Source organism: Theobroma cacao, chromosome 4, assembly GCF_053813885.1.
Source record: "Theobroma cacao isolate CCN51 chromosome 4, ASM5381388v1, whole genome shotgun sequence".
NCBI classification, from domain to species: Eukaryota; Viridiplantae; Streptophyta; class Magnoliopsida; order Malvales; family Malvaceae; genus Theobroma; species Theobroma cacao.
The window spans coordinates 39,477,325-39,497,632 of record NC_142642.1 but is presented as its reverse complement, the minus strand read 5'-3'; the positions used below and the strand labels follow the sequence as shown (position 1 = coordinate 39,497,632).

At 35.0% G+C, this 20,308-nt stretch overlaps 3 protein-coding genes across 6 annotated transcripts; 1 reads left to right on the top strand and 2 right to left on the bottom strand.

Moving 5' to 3' along the window:
- Positions 1-290: 290 nt before the first annotated feature.
- CHR17 (chromatin remodeling factor17) lies at positions 291-7,152 on the bottom strand. Of its 2 annotated transcripts, none has more exons than XM_088805509.1 (25): positions 6,824-7,152; positions 6,415-6,546; positions 6,232-6,335; positions 5,916-6,022; positions 5,728-5,825; positions 5,422-5,601; positions 5,116-5,337; positions 4,560-4,694; positions 4,194-4,476; positions 4,035-4,108; positions 3,613-3,833; positions 3,451-3,538; positions 3,276-3,369; positions 2,990-3,178; positions 2,866-2,897; positions 2,678-2,754; positions 2,491-2,580; positions 2,341-2,410; positions 2,185-2,239; positions 2,042-2,097; positions 1,802-1,967; positions 1,344-1,522; positions 1,033-1,248; positions 754-852; positions 291-661 (listed from the first exon to the last, which is right to left on the bottom strand). In XM_088805509.1, exons 1-25 carry the CDS (start codon positions 7,025-7,027, stop codon positions 644-646), a joined length of 3,189 nt encoding a protein of 1,062 aa, XP_088661635.1. In that variant the 5' UTR covers positions 7,028-7,152; the 3' UTR covers positions 291-643. The 2 variants fall into 2 exon arrangements, with proteins under 2 accessions (XP_088661635.1, XP_017974958.1); XM_018119469.2 differs by having other exon boundaries at positions 2,042-2,100; positions 6,824-7,151.
- Positions 7,153-9,496: 2,344 nt separating this feature from the next.
- On the top strand, positions 9,497-13,330 carry LOC18603448 (lipase-like). 3 transcript variants are annotated; one of them, XM_007035438.3, is made up of 11 exons: positions 9,498-9,706; positions 9,792-9,861; positions 10,100-10,179; positions 10,490-10,555; positions 10,649-10,696; positions 10,804-10,871; positions 11,100-11,172; positions 11,256-11,417; positions 11,605-11,799; positions 12,471-12,559; positions 12,894-13,330. In XM_007035438.3, the coding sequence occupies exons 2-11, from the start codon at positions 9,795-9,797 to the stop codon at positions 13,111-13,113; spliced, it is 1,068 nt and encodes a 355-aa protein (XP_007035500.3). In that variant the 5' UTR covers positions 9,498-9,706; positions 9,792-9,794; the 3' UTR covers positions 13,114-13,330. The 3 variants fall into 3 exon arrangements, with proteins under 3 accessions (XP_088662123.1, XP_007035500.3, XP_017975867.2); XM_088805997.1 differs by lacking the exon at positions 12,894-13,330 and having other exon boundaries at positions 9,497-9,706; positions 12,471-12,563; XM_018120378.2 differs by lacking the exon at positions 9,792-9,861.
- Positions 13,331-14,407: 1,077 nt separating this feature from the next.
- Positions 14,408-20,136, bottom strand: LOC18603447 (kinase-like protein). Its single transcript, XM_088805803.1, has 8 exons — positions 19,467-20,136; positions 19,282-19,376; positions 16,800-17,030; positions 16,637-16,701; positions 16,320-16,330; positions 14,952-15,174; positions 14,560-14,656; positions 14,408-14,497 (listed from the first exon to the last, which is right to left on the bottom strand). The coding sequence occupies exons 1-8, from the start codon at positions 20,134-20,136 to the stop codon at positions 14,408-14,410; spliced, it is 1,482 nt and encodes a 493-aa protein (XP_088661929.1).
- Positions 20,137-20,308: the final 172 nt, after the last annotated feature.

Here is a 20,308-nt window from a genome sequence, read left to right as displayed (position 1 = left end):
CTTATACAAAGAGGTTTCCACTATATTTTTATTTTTCATGCCTATATAATGTAATTGCTTTTCCTTTCCCTTGTTTTTACTGACACACTGGAGCTACACAAATTTATTGTTTGCTGACATACAAAGAAACCAGTTAAATAATTCTTTCAAATTATTACCTACCTGCGTTAGTACCGGACGAACTGGTCAAAACCTTTTTATGTAAATTTTGCCAGCCGGTAAATAAAACCAAATTTTAAATTTTTGATACAAAAAATTAAATAAATAAATAAAAGGGAGCTAAATGATCATTGTTATAAATGCCATGGGCTTTTTCTACCCCCTACGATAGCCAATATATTTCACTAATTAGTCAGCCGAATACAGATGGTTCCAATGGATGGGGCATAGATTGTTCTTAGAAAAACCTAGTAATCTAGTATTACTCATTTATACAACTTTCATAACCTAACGCATCAATGATATTTAAAAGCCCTTTCAAGTAAGGACTAAATGATAATCAGTTCTGTTCCATTCTGAAATCCATACCAAATGCCGGAGAGTTCAAAATAAGCCAGAGTCTAGCATGCAAACTACAAGCCCAACTCCTCATCAATCACAATTTCTGCTTCTGACCCAAAATTTGTAGTTCACATTACTTGTATCACTTCCTCTTTTTTCCCTGCAAAATGAGACAAATACCACTTTTTCTGACAAAACTGAATATGAAACGAAATTCACCGCAAAATTCACAAATTTCAGTATGAAACAAACCGAGATCACATAATCATCCATCGATAATTGCTTCCGTTTCTTCATTTGAGTAGGACTCTCAGTTGGCTGCCTACCACCACGCTTTGATGGTGTCATATTCTGGAAATGTAAGATGAGGATCATGATAAAAGACCCAACTAGAATAAACATAATAACCAAAGAAATATATAATTCTAGACTAATCGAACAAAGAATGACAGAGTCATAACAAGCATGTGACTCGTGAATGTACTGGCAGTTAGCATTTTGGTAGCAGATAAGATAAAAGATATGCAGAACCTTGGCAAGTTTCTTCTCCTTGCGGGCTTGTCGCTCCCTCTCGTCATATTCTTGGTTTTCCTTCTCAACCAATCGAATGAGGGTATCGCATCTCCTTGCCAGCTCCTGAGTTGTCCGTGACTTCACAAACCAATCAAATCGAAACAAGGGTGACGTACGGAATGCTGCCTTCAATTCTTCCCAATTCCCATAACCAAGCTTGTGAACCATGCATATCTGTTTATATATGATGCAAAGGCATAAATATCAAAAGAACAAGATTAAGGTGGACCGAAAAATATTCTGTACGATAAAAAAGATTTTAGACATACCATGAACCGATCACATTCTTCATTGTACAGCTTCCCCTTGTTCTGACCATACTGGATCTTCATCTCCAACCATGGATTCTTGTATCGATCCAATTTCTTGCCAATTGCTTTCATGATCTCATCTTTTCTAGAAATTCTGGCCTCTCCTCTTTCAATGTTCTTAATTATCCTATCATAATCTGTAGTATAATTAAATTCAGTAATTAATGTAGCATAAGAACCTTGTCTGGAACCAGCTATTAGAACTAGTTGAACCAATCAACACTTTCTTCTGTGATCTATGTAGCATATGTAGACACATGCATATGTATACTTCAATCATTTTCAATCAAGCTCCTGGAGGATCCCACTTAAAAGTTGTCAAATTTTTACACATGATCACATCTAGAGAAACAATTATGGGCACTTGAAACCTATCCAAACAAGGCAAAAATAACATGATATTGGAACCCACTTACCATTTAACTCCTTGTACCGTTCTTTGAAAACTTTAGCATATCTTTCAACTTCCTCCTCGGTTTTCCCTTCCATTTCTGAAGCAATACTTTTTATATCATTTCGTCCATACTTCTCACAAGCTCTAATAAAAGTATTGAAATCTCTCCTACTCCATGAAGAAAATCCCTAACACACCCAAAAATTAAGTTTGAGTAAGGCAACCAATTATACAAACATAACAGAAAACATGTTCCACTCACCTCTTCCAATAGGCGCTCCTTTTCTTCCAACTCTTCAGCAGTTAATGGATCTCCCCCTTCTAAATACAGAAGACTACGTCAAACAGGCAAAAAGAAGATTTGTGTACCATAAAGTAACACATCATATGGGAAAAGTAAAATACCTTCTGGTTCATCCACATCAATTGAGTCCTTTATCTGATTCTTCTGATGCGTTTGCTGATTATAATTGAAAAAATATCCAGTCAGAAAATAACTCCAAACCAACCCAAGTCAATGGATGGAGAAAATAAAAATTGGTATTTGGTCAGATCACATACCATGAGATAGCGTACTTCTTTCTCATACAACTCACTTAACCTCTGAGTGTTAAAAAACTGGAAATCATGCCTGAGAAATGGTAAAATTTTATTAGCTACAATATCTAAACCAAACTATTTACCAAAACGTTAGTTTCAGTAAGGGCTTACAGTTGAGGCATGCGAGGAATTCGAGGCTCCTTTGGTTTTGCTGGACCACCTTGGCGCATGGTTTGTTTAAAGTACTCAGATTCTGAGTAACTGATTAAAGAAAAGGAGAAATACATGTCAAATACACAAAAAAAGAAAAAAAAAAACAATGCAAACATGAGTTGAAATGCTGAAAAAACCAACTTACTTCCGCTTCCGCTCTCTTTTTGGGGGTTCAATCCAGTTTTCACTTACAATTTTCTTGAAGTCAAACTTGTTCTCATCCTTTATCAAGAAAAAACAAAAGCACCAACCATTAATAAAGGGCACTGTTAAACACAAGACTTAACAAAGATCAAACAGATTAGGGACAAAAAACAAGATAGATGTTTTTACCTTGTCATCATCAAAATCATACAATTCAGCAGCTACAAAAACAGAACAATGTCATAAACGATTGTTTATAAAAAAACATTAAGTAAATTCACAAACAAACAAAACAAGAGCAAAAAAGGCATACTATCATCCATCTTAAATTTAATTGCATCCTCTGTAAATTTCTTCATCTTGGCATCAAGTTCAGCAGTTGCTGCTTCTCCTTTGGCAATGATTCTATCAATGTCTTCATCCGTGATAGTGCTATCCTTGGAACTGAAGACCATTTCAGCACCAAACCTCACCATTTGAAGCAACTCATCTTTGTTAACAGCTGCATGAAACAAGAAGATACTGATATGCTACAGATAAAGACTTGTAAAGAATAATTGCATCAAGCAAAACATTTGCACTGCGAAAAAACTTCTTACTCTTCTGCTCTGCCAATCGTCCTTGTTGAATAACCAGAGCATCTAGTGCCAGCTTTTTATAGGCCCTCTCAATCACCTTTTCCTCAATAGTGTACTGTTTCATCATAAACAAGCAAATGAGTCTACCCTAGCATAGGCAAACTTCTCAACTAGTACAGAAGGACAAATTGCAAACCTCTGTGCAAAAGCGGAACACTTGAACTTCCTTCTTTTGACCAATCCTATGAGCACGATCCTGTGCTTGCAAATCAACTTGTGGGTTCCTGCAAGATTCCCTTAAGAGTTACCAATCCAAAGAGGAATAAAACACAATAATATAAGATAGGAAGATGCTTACCAGTCACTATCATAAAGGATGACAACATCTGCAGTAGCAAGATTAATACCGAGACCTCCAGCTCTAGTTGATAACAAGAAAACAAATTTCTCGCTCCCTGGCTTATTAAAGGCTTCAATGGATGCATCACGATCTTCTCCACCTGTATTACCATCAATTCGGCAATAAAGGTATCCACGAAACATCAAATAATCTTCAAGAATATCCAGCAGCCTCGTCATCTGAATACAATATATTCCCACAGCAAAATCACAAATAAGAAAACTTGAAAAATAAATAAAGACATGTAATATTGTAAATGATGTAAATAAAATTAGAAAAATAAAATGGGGAAATGTATAGACCAATAACTGACATAGTCATATTCACTGCACAGGAATCCATATACAAATAGATAAATTCTGGGCAACCCTCAAGATTACCTGTGAAAATATCAGGACTCTAGAATCACGCTCCTTCAGCTTTGGAAGTAACTTGTCCAAGAGAACCATTTTACCTGGAAAAAAATCATAAATGTCAGTGTTCAGAACCACTTCCTTTCAACACAAAAGGATTCAATATCTTCCAGGGAGGAACATTACCAGCATTGGTTATAAGATGGTCTCCTGTAGTATATGGAGGTCCCGGTTCAGCACCTTGGAAAAGATATGGGTGATTACAGCACTTACGCAGCTGCATTGCAATGTTCAGGAGACGCTTACGCTCTCCACCAGCATTAACAACTTCAAGATCTTTTTGCAGCAAAGCCCTATAGTATTGTTTCTGCATCTGTGACATTCCTACTTTCAGGATAGTTTCCTTTTTGGGAGGCAAACCTTTCTCGACATCTGATTTCAATCTCCGAAGGAGAAATGGCCGAAGAACCTAAAGATGCAAAGACAAAGAATGTTAATTATTTGTACAACCCCACATGCCTGGCATGAGTAGAGAGAAGATTTTTAACTTGCCTTGTGAAGTTGTTGAACAACTTCCTGCTGGTCATTCTCCCCAGAAATCTGAAACCACTCATCAAAAGTTTCAGCTGAACTAAAAATCTCCGGCAGTAAGAAGTTAAGAAGAGACCAAAGCTCATGGAGATTATTCTGCACAAGAAAAGATGCCAAGATTATTACATACTTAACAATAAAGTACTGATAATTCAAGTAAGAGTAAACAACAAGACAAGAAAAGCTGCCACTTTTGATCAAAGCTTCCCTGAATCCAATTGCACAGCTATAGGAATCACAAATAAAGTAGACGAAAAAGACAAATTCTCATTCCCCGAATCCAATTGCACAGCTGGCAACTAAAATTGATCCAACCAAGAAAACAGTATACATGCTTGACCAACTTTTCAACTTAAACGCAAGTACTGGACCAGAATATAGCATAGGCATTTATAGTGCAACTAACCAGACATCATGAATGGAATAAGACTTATGTTACAAATAAAACTCATATATGACAGTTTAACTTACCCAAAATGGTAAGTGCTACCATAGAAAATAACATTTCAATGCATACCTGAAGTGGAGTACCCGTAATAAGAAGACGGTAATTAGTATTGTAGAGCCTCATTGTTTTTGAAAGGAGTGAATTCTCATTCTTGATTCGATGGGCTTCGTCGATAATTATATAGCGCCAACTAAAACGACGCAAGCAAGACTTCTCCTTGATGGCCATTTCAAAACTTGTGACACAGACATCAAACTTCCCAGCAAGCAGTAACTCCTCACGGATGTATCTCTGCAGAAATTAGAAGACATAAGAATCATGATAAAGAGAAAAAATAGAGACACTAATCAGTAAAGCATGCTTGAAGCAACTTACTCTTTCCTCAGGATTGCCAAGAAACTTTACAGCTCGCAAGACTGGGCAAAATCGGCGTATTTCATTCATCCAGTTACCAAGAGTTGATTTTGGAGCAACAACCATATGAGGGCCAGTAATTCCTCGGTACTCATGCAGATAGCCCAATAACGAAATAGTTTGCAAAGTTTTACCAAGTCCCTGCATTAAAAAATTAGTAAATAAACGTAAGTTCATAACATATCCCTGATTGTGATCTTTAAAACAAGCCTTGAGAATGAACTTAAGCAATATACAATCTTTATAAATCATGGGTACGGCACATACCATTTCATCTGCAAGAATTCCATTTATACCATTCTCATACAGTCGTATAAGCCAGTTTAAACCAGCAAGTTGGTAGTCCCTCATCTTTCCCTGAATACCTGGAGAGAAAAAAATAAAGAGCAAATAAAGGAGAATGAAACCACTCGAACTGAGTTGTCCAACTGATGGGTCTATGAGAGAGAACTTACAAGAAGGTTGAGTAACCAATCTTGTGTTTCCAGACAACCCATCTTCTTCCTCCTTGAGGCACTCTTCATCTTCTTCCTCTTCAGTTACTTTTGATGCATGGCGGCCCCTAAATTTAACAAGTGAAAGAAATAATTACTAGTGAAAGTCTTAAATCAAAACAACTAAAGTATGAAACAGTTCAAAGTACTATGAAAATCATTAAAAACCAAATAGAAAACAATATCCATGGCTTACAACCAGTAATATCATTAAAACAATACAAACATGACAAATAATCCTTTTCAACATTTTTAGCAATAAAGAAAACCTCTATACCTTCCTTTCGCCTTTTGCGATGTCGATTGGTCACCTTTAGCAAAATGAGCAAACAACTCCGTCTGCTGCAAAAGATACTTCAACCGTCCCTTCCCCCTGTTATTCTGCCATTAAACCAAATGTTAGCAAATCATAATTACACATAAAATTAACATAATACGAACTTTTCCATGCAATACTCACCATATCAGCATCAATGGCAGCATTTTGAGCATCCAATATTTCCTGAATCTTCTGCTTCTTTAATTTTTGCATTTCTTTTAGCCTCTCCTTTTCTCGCTTACTAATTTCTGGGTCAGCCCCGTTAGACTCATCCTACACGAACAAAAAAGAAACCTCAAAATCATAAAAACCAAATTATAAATAACAATATAATTTAAATTAAGCTTATCAGCAACCTACTAAAAAAACCCTAGCAGCAAAATTCATCCTAAAGTTAAAAACTAAAAGCTTAAAACTATAATTTTTTCAATCACTAGCAAACCCTAACTAAAAATAACAAGCAAAAAGACAGATCTAACAACCAAAATCGCAAAAATTCGAAAACAAAATTCAGGGAGAGACTGTTGAAGGGGCAAAATCGTAAAATCACCTCATCAGCATCATCGACGTTTTCGTCCAGGGCGGCGTCCTCGTCTTCGTCGGAGGCATCGGCAGGGCGAGCAACGGCTTCGATCTCTTCCTCGTCTTCTTCCTCGCCGTTGATCTGGTCGTCGATTCGCTCCTCTTCTGATGAATTGGAGCCGTTGGATAGCGCGTCATCGGACGACGCCTGACGCTTCGACGATTTCGCCATTTCTTTCTCAGATCGAGAGCTTCTTTTCTTTTTCTTCTCTTCTCTTTTCTTTTGGAGAGAAAGAAAAAAAATATATAGAAAAAAAATTAAAAGAGAGAGACCGACTTTCGGTATCGAAAGCTGGCTCGAAATAAAAACGAAGAGTGAAATGAGGTTGATCAAATTGTGGCCGTTGGATTTGGGAAAGGCGGAGATTATGTGTTTTGAAGTGGATTGAGTGACAAATGGGGAATTTCCCGCCAAGTATAGGGAAGTGCGAATTTCCCGCCTAGGTTTCCCGCAGGCTCGAGAGTCCGGAACCTTGGATGCCACCAACTCGAGCCATGGTCAGAACGGAATTTTCATGCTTGGGATGGGCTTGGCTGGAAGGTTGTGGTTTCATTTAATTTTGTCACAAATAAAATGAAATTTACTTGAAAATAATACTGCACATTACTTACCTATGGTTTTAATATTTTTTCATTAATGCAAAGCTAATCCTATTGAGAAGAGTGTTGTTGCCCTTTCTATTTTATAATGCATAAATGAATATTTGAGTTTATTGTCATAATTACTTTAAAGTAGTGCTACTATTCTTTTATTGTCTTTGAAATAACATACATACATAGTTACAAATTGCAAAAATAGGAACATTATAAAGAGATAATGTTTTGCTAGTGCTTATATTTCAATGATGTTGAATAATCAATGAGTGGAGTAAGTTTCGTTAATACAAATGTTATCGGTTTAAAAAATAAAAAAAAAATTCATTGTCTTTTTTATATAATGTTTAAAAAATATTTTAAATTATTTGAAATTTTTTAAAATAATTTTTTATTATTCTATTACCTTCAATTAAGTTTTTGTATTTTTTATTTTTAATCCAATAAGTTTTTATGGCTAATGATTAATTTGTCATTAATCAAAATATTAATTATTATTTTATATTCATGTGACGTTACTGTAAATAGTTAAAAATATCACATGATTGTAGCATTCGGTCACATTAGCATGCAATATCATCATCTATTATAACATGTCAATATGCTACATTAATATCACGTAACATGAAATAACAAATGGTATTTTGCTTAAACCAACTATTAGTCATATTCAAGATAAAAAGCACAAAAACTTGATTAAACGCACTAAAACAAAGAACATTTTTGAATTGTTTTAAGTATTTTATATATTTTTAAACAATATCTCAAATCAAATTATTTTTATTATATATCCAATCATTTTTATTTTTTCTATACTATATCTAATAAATTTTTTTATATATCTAATAATGGTCTTTCAAACTCGAGCCCTATAACACAAATAAAATTCAATTTAAACTTATTCTTTAAACAGAAACCCAATCTTAATAAGAACTTCATCACATATCTAAAAATAGAATGTAACCCAACATATTGAAATTCACACAAAAAAATCCATGGTACAAAGTAATATATATATAGAAAAAAAGGTAAATTACAACACAATCAAAAGGTACAATATTTTAACAACAACAACGAAGAAGAAGACAACAACAACAACAACAAAGATAAGCCACATTAGAGAGTCTTCATTGATATAAAGCGGACTCTGTGAAAATGGGGCGACCATGCTGGGTGTAAAAGTTTCCTGGCATTGGAAATGAAAATATAGATTAGTAGTATGTAATGAGTTCCAATCCTCCCACAGAATAAAATAAAATAAAATAAAAAATATACAATTAAATCAAGATAAAAAAAAACCTATATAAATCCAAAAAACGTAATAATACAAAAAATCACACAAGATAAATCAATAAAAGGAGTGTTATTGGGTTTATGGCTTTTGAAATTTTCGGATCTAGATCTAGTAATTTCGAGATTGAGAAAAAGAGTCTGATTAAATAAAAGAGTGGCTTGAGGGGTTACGGGGGTTGGTGAGGTTATTCCGGCAATCGAAATCTGGCAAAAAGGAGAAAGGAAATATTTATATATTATAATTTGATAACCAATGATATTATAAAATTAAACATCATAAATGAGTCAATTTAGATAAATTTAGATCTTTTTTTTGTTTTTTTCCCTTTTAAATTAACGATTGACTTATTATATCTCACTACAAGCCACAGTTAATATATTTGTATTAATAAAATTGAATTAGCTGTTTGAATAAATTAAATTGACCAATAAAAATTAGTTATTGGCTCAATTAAAGAAAGAAATTCAGGCAAAAATAAGAAAAGTAAATGAAAGCAAGTAAATCCCCAAAAGAAAAGGAGACGGAAAGAAAGGGAATACGGTGGACACAACCTACCTGATCCAAACCTATCTGAAACTCCGCAAATTTCCACACTGAAAAATTCCAAACTTCGCACCGGTGAGCAGTTACACGTTACAGTTGTACCAAATTACCATACTACCCATCCACATCTACCAAATATTTCAGAAGCACGCGGCCAACGAAAGTTCAACAAGGGCAATTCAGGTAATTAAAAACACATAAAACCCCGAAGAAACGTAGAGGTAGAAAGTCCGTATTGGTCACTATTTCTCCCCTCTTCTTTTCCATTAAAAAATCATAAATAAATTTCCCTCGCCTTCCTTTCTCCATCATTGGCCCCCTCAAAACGGCACCGTTCAAGCCTGCCGGAGCCCGGCGGTCGCCGTGAAAGAAACCTAGGATTCAATCTAAATCGGACTCCAAAGTCCGCGTTTTGACCAGGTCCGTTTCTGATCAGTTTGCTTTAATTTTCTTTTTTTTTTTGTTGTTTATTACGTTTCGGAATAAATTTTTTCTTTAATTGCAGATTATGGGACATAAAACGTGGCTAATTTTAGTGATTTTTACATGTTTAATTGCATCTTCTTGTGGGAGAGGTATTCTTTAAATTCAATTCTTTTAATTTCTTAATTTTTAAAAAAATAAAAAATTAGGTATTCCTATTATAATTATGCTTAATTATTCCCTTTTTACGCAATGAAATGTTAAATTCAGCTCAAGAACTTGTACTTCTAGTTTCTATTTGATTGTTTTAAAGGTTATGTTTGGTTTTTGTAGCTTTTGAGATTTTAAAATTTTAGTTTAACAAGGAATTTTTTCCCCCATTTACTGTAGAATTACAGGCCAAGCACAAGGATAACTTCGCCGTCTACAATCATACTCTTGCCACTATTTTAGTAGAATATGCTTCTGCGGTAAAGTTGTTAATTACTATTTTTAATGAATTTGAGTTTAAAAGTTTAAGTAATTATCAAGGAAATTTTGTTTCGTGCTGCGGTGATGTAATGATTTACTATAATTGAATGCATATGAAGCCAATGAAATGATATAGAAGGCTTGGAATCGATGCAAATGATCCCTGCTTATTTGATTTAGAATAGTGGAGCCAATGAGTTCAATGTTGTTGCCTAAGAAGTTATATGAGAGTTATTGTTTGCTTCATTTACATTGCTTTGTATTTCCTTGTTGTTGATATGGTCACTCAGGCAATTTTTGTCCCTGTAGGTGTACATGTCAGATTTGACGGAACTTTTTACTTGGACATGTGAAAGATGTGATGGTTTGACTAAGGTAGTGATTGTCTAGTAGTTTTTCTTTAATCTGCAATGATCGGGTAGGTTTCACTTGAATTGGTTGTCCTAATGCTCCTTTGAATGGAAACAGGGGTTTGAAGTTATTGAGCTTGTTGTTGATATTCAGAACTGTTTACAGGTGCATTTTTCATAGTGTTTTTAGATATTTACTGGAATTTTAACCCGTATAGGTGTTATACTTTACATTTGTTTGTAACTGACATGAAAATGAACATCAATTAATAGGCGTTTGTTGGAGTGGCAAAGGATCTTAATGCCATTGTTATTGCCTTTAGAGGAACTCAGGAGCACAGGTACTAATATTTTAATGCTTAATTGCTTTTATAATTTCTGTTCAGAAATGTTTTAAAAAGCTGGATTTCTCACTAGTTATGCTGGTTGGTCACATTATCGAACCAGGCTGTTCATGGCATGAAAACAACAAATGATAAGCAAGATTTGAGGAATGCAGAAATTAAGTTTTTTTTTTTAATTATTATAAATTTAATTGCTTTCTGTTTGTATGATTTTATTGTTTGCAGCTTACAGAATTGGGTTGAAGATTTATTCTGGAAACAGCTTGATTTAAATTACCCTGGCATGCCTGATGCTATGGTATGCGTAACAAATTTCTTCTAATTTGTGAATTTATACTGGAGTGATTGATATTAATCATTAGTCTGTTTTCACCATTTCAGGTGCACCATGGATTTTATACTGCTTACCACAACACAACCATACGCCCTGGAATTCTGCATGCTGTTAAAAAAGCAAAAGAATTTTATGGAGACCTTGAAATCATGGTGACTGGGCATTCAATGGGAGGTGCTATGGCTTCCTTTTGTGCACTTGATCTAACGGTAATCTTGAGCCTTTCTTGATACAGCTGGAAATATTTTATTATTGCTGTTCTTTTCATCATGTGGTAAATGTGAAACCTTCTTGAATATTAGATGAGTTTGAATTGATTTTCCTTGGTTAAATTCTGGAAGCTTTCCTGGTTACTCTGTCAGAGTTGTAATGAGAAAGTTAATTTTTTATTCCCAGGTTAATCATGAAGCCAAAAATGTTCAAGTTATGACATTTGGACAGCCTCGTATTGGGAATGCTGCCTTTACTTCTTATTACAGTAAACTTGTGCCAAACACAATTAGAGTTACAAATGACCATGATATTGTGCCTCATCTGCCACCATACTATTCCTATTTCCCGCAAAAGACATACCATCACTTTCCTAGAGAGGTTAGTATCTGTGTTTGGTAAAATAAACTCGATGACTTTAGTTGTGGCTTTAAGCAAATAACTTAAATTAGGCCTGAGAGTTGCTAATTGGATTGTCATCAGTACTTGAACATTGAGATATTTAATGGTATGTAACTTTTTGTGGAAAATCATTTTTAATGTTGAGGATGCATGGATTGTTGCCAATATACATCCATTTATTGTCTTGACTGTTGAGTAACACTAAAAGTGAATGCCAGTATCTGCAAAATGTTGTTGCATGTTCATAATGGTTCTTGAAATAGACTTATTCTCTGTTTCTCCATTCCATGACCAAACAGGGTTGTCTTGTTCCTTATTCTTCATTATTTAAATTGTATATTAATCTACTCTTTGCCAATCTCCTTCATTGAAGGTCCTAGTTTGCCTTTGAGGTGTCATGGTGCTAATGGTTATGGCATTATTTGAATGTAAATATAAGAAAGGTCTTTGCTTTAAAGTCTGTAAACAATTTTACATATGTAAATGTAAGGACATGCTTATGCTCCATTGTCCGACACTTAAAAGTGCCTAAGTTTCTGTATGAGAGGTGTGGCGGATAGAGGACTGCTGTTGGATGCATGTAAGACTGCAGCCAGATTAAACAAAGAATGGCATGAATAAGCTCGTTAATGTACATTTTTTTTTTGTAGGTGTGGCTGTATAACCTTGGACTGGGAAGTCTGGTTTATAGAGTTGAGAAGGTCTGTGATGGTTCTGGTGAAGATCCAGCCTGTAGTAGGTAAGCCTATTTCTATGTGTGGTTTTTGATTGTGATGGAAATTTATCAGTACTTGAAACCTCATCTATTGCTTGAATAACTTTAATATTTGATTAATTTGATGAAACATTAAATTATTTGATTTAGTAGTTTGGTTGTTTTAAAATTTATGAAAACGGAAGATGAAGGCATCTTTTATGTATGTGTTGTTCTTCCTAATCTTCTTGGTGAAAAAGGGAAAATGATGGCATTGATAGATTATTCTTTTTGCTAAATGAGAAGTGGGCATGACTGCTTTAGAACTATTACTTTGGAAATCTGTCATGAAGTTTTCTACTTTCGCATTCTATTGCAGGTCAGTGACCGGGAACAGCATCGCAGACCACTTAAATTATTATGGTGTTGATTTAATGTGCCAACAATGGAGATCCTGCAGAATCGTGATGGACCCTCGTGTTGCAGAGTATGGCGAAACGGATCACAAAGGAAATATTGTTTTGTCCAGAGATCCAGCCATCGTTGATCTGAAAATGAATAGTCAGTCAAATGAAGGGGGAGTTACATCTAGTACATGATTTACCGTTGTGATATCTCCTGGAAGATGGGGCTGGTAGCATAGTTCATCGATTTCCACTTCAGGTAGCAAAATTTTCATTCTTCCATTGAAGCCTTGTAAAAAGCCATTGAAAAACGAACGTTATTGATGTGGGTTTGGGGTTAGGAAGGAATTCATGTAAATAACTATTAAAACCTGTATATTTTTTACCTTCATGAACCTAAATTCCAATTTAACATCGTCTCTTCTTTCTCACGGCATGATTCTTTAATACAAACTCTGGTTCAATCTAAACAAAAACCTGGTTTTTGGTCCTCCATCGTCAAACCCCAGATACTGCACTAAACGAGGGAGAAAAAATAAAAAAAAAACACTCTTGTTGATACTGGTTGCTGGTTAAGTTGAGGAACTCAAGGAGATGGGACTTGGATCGAACTCAAGTCTTACAAGGGTCAGCCACTGTTACACGAATACCATTAGACCCAAGGGCCGGTTCTTGGGATCAGGTCACCTTGAATCTAGATTTCTGGGGTCACACATGGCTGAAACAATGACGAATGCATCTGCGAACAGAGGCTTTGGCAAATTCTGAGGTCATACATTTCAAATTTATTAAAAGTCTCTTTGTAGCTTTGAATGGAGGGGATATCTTGCATGGATTCTATAATCGCGGGATCAAAGCCATGCAATATTCCTCCCAATGACTATGATGTATAGAACAATACCAATCACAAGCAAGAGAGCAGTCTCCCTTATGGTTGAATATCAGATTCATTATATTGTCAGTAAACAAGTAAAACCATGGTTTATCTCCTTTTGACCCCAAAACGAGACTGATCAAATGAAAACAGTTTCTTTCCATTTCCGGAGAACAACATTGAAATACACCCAAAACATAGTAATATCTAAACATAAAAAGGTAAATTGCAATCACAACACGAAGTTCCGATTTTTCAACAACAACAACAACAACAGAAGCCACATTCTTCAGCAGTAGGCTTTGTGGAAACAGAGCTTGGTGTAACAATTTCCTGGCATTGGAATGAAAAATAAAGCATAGTATTAGTAAGTAATCAGTTCCATTGATATAAATACAATATTCTCACAAGAAATATTTCTTCCCATGCATGGGACACCCCTATTTCCGATTTCTTCAGAAGTTTATTACCTTGGGCAAATATGTGTTCATATATAGCACTGTTTCTGTCTGATAAAACCCCCAGTAGCAGAAGACGATATATGTTGATGAAGATAGATTGCATTGCAAAATATATTAAGAAACCGTAAACTAATCAATCATTACTTCAAAGGTTTCACTCTGTCTTCAAATCCTCGGCTGGTGCAGCAACTGCTCTTTCTTCCTGCGCCAAAGATAAACCCTTTTGAGTACTCCCAATTCCTTTCTGCAGTAAAATCAACTTATAATTATTTAATTAGGAGCCAAACTGGTTTTGATATTTAATACCTCTTTCTCAACTGGGGTTGGAGTTTCAGCTTCAGTAGTTTCTGCTGTTTCTGTTTCTTTTACCAAGTTCTCTTCCTTCACTGCTTCAGGTTCTCCTGAACATAGATTAAGATATCAAATTAGTGATTGAATAAGAATCATGCATCATTAACAAGAAAATGCCATCCTTGGTTAGTGTCACAGACCATTTGCAGTTTCTTCGGTTTTCTCTTCAGCCAGTTTTTCACCCTCAACAATTTGTTCTTTTCCATCTTCAGCCTGGTTTTTATCCTCCAAGATACCTTCTTTAGCTTCTTCTTTTTGTCTCTTCAGGAAGTATTATTTCCTGCACAGTTTCTTCTTGGGTCTCTTCATCAAATTTTTTATCCTCCACGATATCTTCTTTAGCTTCTTCTTTTGTCTCTTCAGCAAGTATTATTTCCTGCACTGTTTCTTCTTTGGTCTCTTCAGCCAATTTTTTATCCTCCACAATTTCTTCTTTGGCTTCTAATTTTGTCTCTTGAGCCAATTCTTTTTCCTCCACAGTTTTTTCTTTTGTCTCTTCAGCCAGGTTTACATTCTCATTGAACAAGCTCTCTTTCCCAGCCTCTTCTCTTTGGAGAGTAATACTCCGACCTTCCAGACATTCCCTCCAATGCAATTCCCTGAATAGGTTCCTCGTTCTCTTCCGCAACCCCACTTTTCTTCTCCTTATCTGTCTCTACATTCTCTTCTTTCTTCAATTCTGTGCTCTCATGAAAAGGGGGACAATTCCTATGTTACTCGTGTTCAAAAATGAACCACAGGTACATCTAGGAGACGAGGACGAGGCATGTCATTATTGTTCAAATAAAATTCAGTAAATTAAGATATTTTTATATGCATTGAATGTACTAATTGAATTGAGATTTTCCCAAAAAGGCATTATACTCAACTTGCTATTTATGTCCAACTCCCCTTCCGTCAAATGAGACATGCTGAATCACCTAGTGACATACGTGGTTCATCTCATCATTGATCTTTCTTAACCGTGAACATTTAATGGCATTTATTGAAAACAGACAAACCAAGGCACATATATCCCTTTATGATCAGAGTGTGGACTATACCAGCCTAGAAAACGAGGGATTTTTCTCCTTTGGGGCACATAGAGCAGAATCAAATTCATTGGGGAGTGATGAAGCAGAGAAAACATGGTAGTAAATTGTTTTGGTAATGGTTAGGGAGAGATGGAAGGGGTTTTTAGTAACCCTTGGAAACTTATTGTTATGGGGGCTAGCTTTATGTCTTGGCTGTCGGTTGATGGTTCTTCCTTTGAATACTTCTGCTCTGCCACCACTTTTTCTACTTTTTTTTTGAATTGTTTCACAAAGTTTCTTCTGAACTTATTGTAAAGTAAAAATAATAATAACAGTAAGTATTAGCAGAAAACTTTTCTTACTTTTCATTTATATTTCAGTTAAATTTTTATGGAAGCAAACCTCTGTTAACCTACTGGCAGGGGTATTTTTGGAGGAGCATAAAGAATGTAGGAGGCAATGTGAATTAGCCAAAGGGTTCATCGGTGGTAAAGGGAGAGTTCTGAAAGCAGCAATCTTTTGAAAAAATGATTAGGGTCATCAAATGGATGAAAGGTGAGAGGCAGCATAATCTACGCCAGCCTCTTGGAAGTTGGAACAGCTCCAGGCTCATCTTGAGACAGCTATTAACGAAAGTGACATAAGCTGGATGCTGAGGATACAAAACCTGAAACTATTCACAGCTGTCGCAACTATTCTTACACCTTAACCTCCTGAAAATAACCACAATTTCATGAACCACATCTAAGAAACACATCTAACAAGTAAATAAGGTATTTCAAATCCACAGACAAATAGAAATATGTCGGAAAGTTTGTGAACATAAATTAACTTTTAAAAAAAAGATGTAACATTGACATTGATTCACCTTAAACTTAACTTCCGCAAAATAAACTAATTGCAATGAAAAAGTTTGAAACAATTCAACAACTCCATCAAAATATTCCCATTCTAAAAATAACCTAACCTATTCAATATTTGCCTTCTATGGAAAGAACCATTTTGTTTTGTCTATGTACAGCTTTTGTAGTTCAGGAGCCTCTGTCCCCGTAACGGTTAACAAATCTGTTATGGAATACTTTATCTGAACTCAGAAATAAAAATTCTAAGCTAAGGTTAGCAGATCTTTACCAAACAAGGTTTTTTGGCAATAGCTGAAGGGGTAAATCCCATTTTGTTCACCAGAAAACTCATTATTGCCGTAATCTTATCCTCAGAGGTCTTCATACAAATGGGTTGCAAGTGAAAAGCCTTACAAATCTCTTCCTCGGACCAGCCCAACTTCTTGAAAAGATCAACCTTTTTGTCCCATGTTGCTTTGGTCATGGAAGAATATACAAAGAGAGCGTAAAGATATCGCTTGCCCGTAGGATCGAATCCCATGTTCTTTATAGTGTCTCCAATTTCCTTCAACTTAGATGGAGATATAAATAATATATGAGGTTGAATCCTTAACATCGAAATAATATTGGATAGTGGCACTCCAACATCATTCAAAATACTAATATTGGGTAAAAGATAAGTTTTGACATCATAAAAGATTAATTGAGGAAAATGCTTGATAGGACAAACAGTTTTCTCGTCAGATTGAAGAAGAGTACTAATAATATTAAAAGTAGGAATAATATTATCTAAATTATGAAAAATATAGTAGGGAAAGCAACCGAGATTCTTACAATATCAAAGCATGGAGTGCCTTTAGAGCGAAAAAATTCAATCTTAGGCAAAAGGGTTTTCTCAGCATTACACACAAGCAACGATGGATGAGTCTTGACCATTCTAGTGATATGGGTTTCCGAGAAACCTTGATTCCTGAAAAAAGCGATGATAGAATCAGGTTTTTCTGAAGTTTCAAAATTAATATGTTTTGAGATGGTTAAAGCATATTTTTTGGAAAAGCCAAATGTTTCAATGAGGTACGAGACAGTAAAAGGGTGTAATACCAATGCTGGGTAGTCTTGAAGATTTGAAGTGACTGACATGCATGGTGGGTATTTCTGAAGAGTTGTTATACTTTGAATCCTTCGATGGGAAACAGTTTTGCAAAGAAAATTAAACATTGGGTAAGGTTTAGGTTTGACAAGTGAAGTTTTGCAAAGAAGATTAAACATTGGGTAAGGACTAGGTTAAGGTTTACGCTCGACAAGTGAGGAAGAACTAGGTTAGGGTTTAGGTTTATCAAGTGAGAAAGATTTAGGGTTGGGTAAGGTTTATTTGAGTGTATATTTATAAATAAAGTCAGAATTTATTTATAATTTATTTAAGTCTTGTTTAAATAGAATTTATAAAATAAAAAATAATACTAAAAGAATTTAATTTAAATAAAAATGTAATATTAATCTAATCTAATTTAAATTTAGCTGAAAAATATTTAAACAAAATTTTAATCTTAATCTAATCTAATTTAAATATACATAATAAAGTTTAAGAGTTCAAATCAAATTATACTATTGTAAAGACTAAATCAAATTATACTCTTGTAGTTGGTCTGTTAGTTTTAGGTTTGTTTATTTGAGTATTTGAGTGTGTATTTATATATGTAGTGAGGATTTATTTATATTGTATTTAAGTCTTATCTAAATAGAATTATAAGATAAAATTAATATTAAAAGAATTTAATTTAGATAGATAATATTTAAATAAAATTTTAATTTAATTCAGATATATATAATCAAGTTTAAGAGTTGAAATTAGATTATACTCTTGTAATTGGCCTACCTGGATTATGTATATTCTACAATTTAGTTATTATACTCTACAAAAAGAATAAATTTAGTTTTTATACAATAATTTGTATAATTTGGATTTTTATATTTTGTGAATTTGTTAATTATAGTCATTAACTCTAACACTTGTTAATTTCAAATCTGTTGCGTCTCTTTCTAACGCTGGCTCTGTGAAAACAATCGGGCCAAGCCGGAGTGGAATGAAACAGTGCCATGCAATATTGTGCTGAACGATTCGCCTCTGAATCACCATGATCTTTAGAACAATACCAATCACAGGAACGAAGCTCTCTCCCTTATGGTTGAGTATCAGATCCTTAATTGTCAGTAAACAAGTAAAAGCTTGATTTATGGATTTTGACCCAAAGAGGAGACTGATCAAATGAATACAGTTTCATTCCATTTCCATCTTAATTGGTAGGTATGGAAACACAGACTTTATTAGTTATGGCAATAAACTGCCCCAATATGACCAATATGCGACTCTGTGATTCGAAGATCATCATAGCTTTCATAGCTTAAAGCATTTTTAGTTCCAAATAATTGTCCCCATTGCCAGAAAAAGTCGGGATGGGAGATCAATGACCAATCTCAGAATATCAATGCAAGCCACAATATTCCATAAAGAAACACATATTTAGACAAACTTTTTGAGTTCCATGTTAAATTCTTAACACTTTTACATGTTTCTTTGATCAGGGTTTTGAGGAGGAGTATGGTATTAATACATGAAATTGAAGTGTACAAAGAGTCTGATAAACCCAGATAAAACAGCTTCAAAGGTTTCACTCTGTCTTCAAATCCTCGGCTGGTGCAGCAACTGCTGTTTCTTCCTGCACCAAAGAAAAAACTTTTTGAGTACTTCCCAATTCCTTTCTGCATTCAAATAAACTTGTCATAATTTAATTAGGACCCAAAATGGTTTTGATATTTAATACCTCTTTCTCAACTGGGGTTGAAGCTTCAGGTTCAGTAGTTTCTGCTGTTTCTGTTTCTTTTACCAAGTTCTCTTCCTTCACAGCTTCACGTTCTCCTGAACGTACATTAAGAAATCAAATTAGGGAATGAATAAGAATCATGCATCATTAACAAGAAACTGCCATCCATGGTTAGTGTCACACACCATTTGCAGTTTCTTCTGTTTTCTTTTCAGCCAGTTTTTCACCCTCCACAGTTTGTTCTTTTGCATCTTCAGCCAGGTTTTTACCCTCCACGATATCTTCTTTAGCTTCTTCTTTTGTCTCTTCAGCAAGTATTATTTCCTGCACTGTTTCTTCTTTGGTCTCTTCAGCCAATTTTTTATCCTCCACAATTTCTTCTCTGGCTTGTATTTTTGTCTCTTGAGCCGATTCTTTTTCGTCTACAGCTTTTTCTTTTGTCTCTTCAGCCAGATTCACATTCTCATTGAACAAGCTCTCTTGCCCAGCCTCTTCTCGTGGAGAGTAATACTCCGACCTTCCAGACATTCCCTCCAAAGCAATTCCCTGAATAGGTTCCTCATTCTCTCCCACAACCCCACTTTTCTTCTCCTTATCTGTCTCTACATTCTCTTCTTTCTTCAATTCTGTGCTCTCAATTATGTCCTTCCCCTCATCAGCCACAGCCCTGGAATTAAAAGAGTCCTGATTGACATTCTTGCCTTCCTCTTGCACCAATATTGAGCTTGTGTTGCTACCCTGTTTGCTTGTTTCTGCAATGGTTTCCGAAGTTTTGCCCCTCTTGGACTCAGCTCTTGAATTCTTCCGGCTAATGGTGTTTCCGGTTGCTACGTGCTTGGATTCACCACAACCCATTTCTGCAGATTCTGACTAGTGCAGAGAGGAGGAATTCCCTGCCCCCTTTTAATCTGGAAGAGAGAGAGTTGCAAATGGGAAAAAATCTTGTTTGTTGGTTCTGTATGTTCTAGTTTGGGTTGGATACATAGCTTTTGCATGGGTGTAATTTGGTGCCTACAGTTTTTCCCTA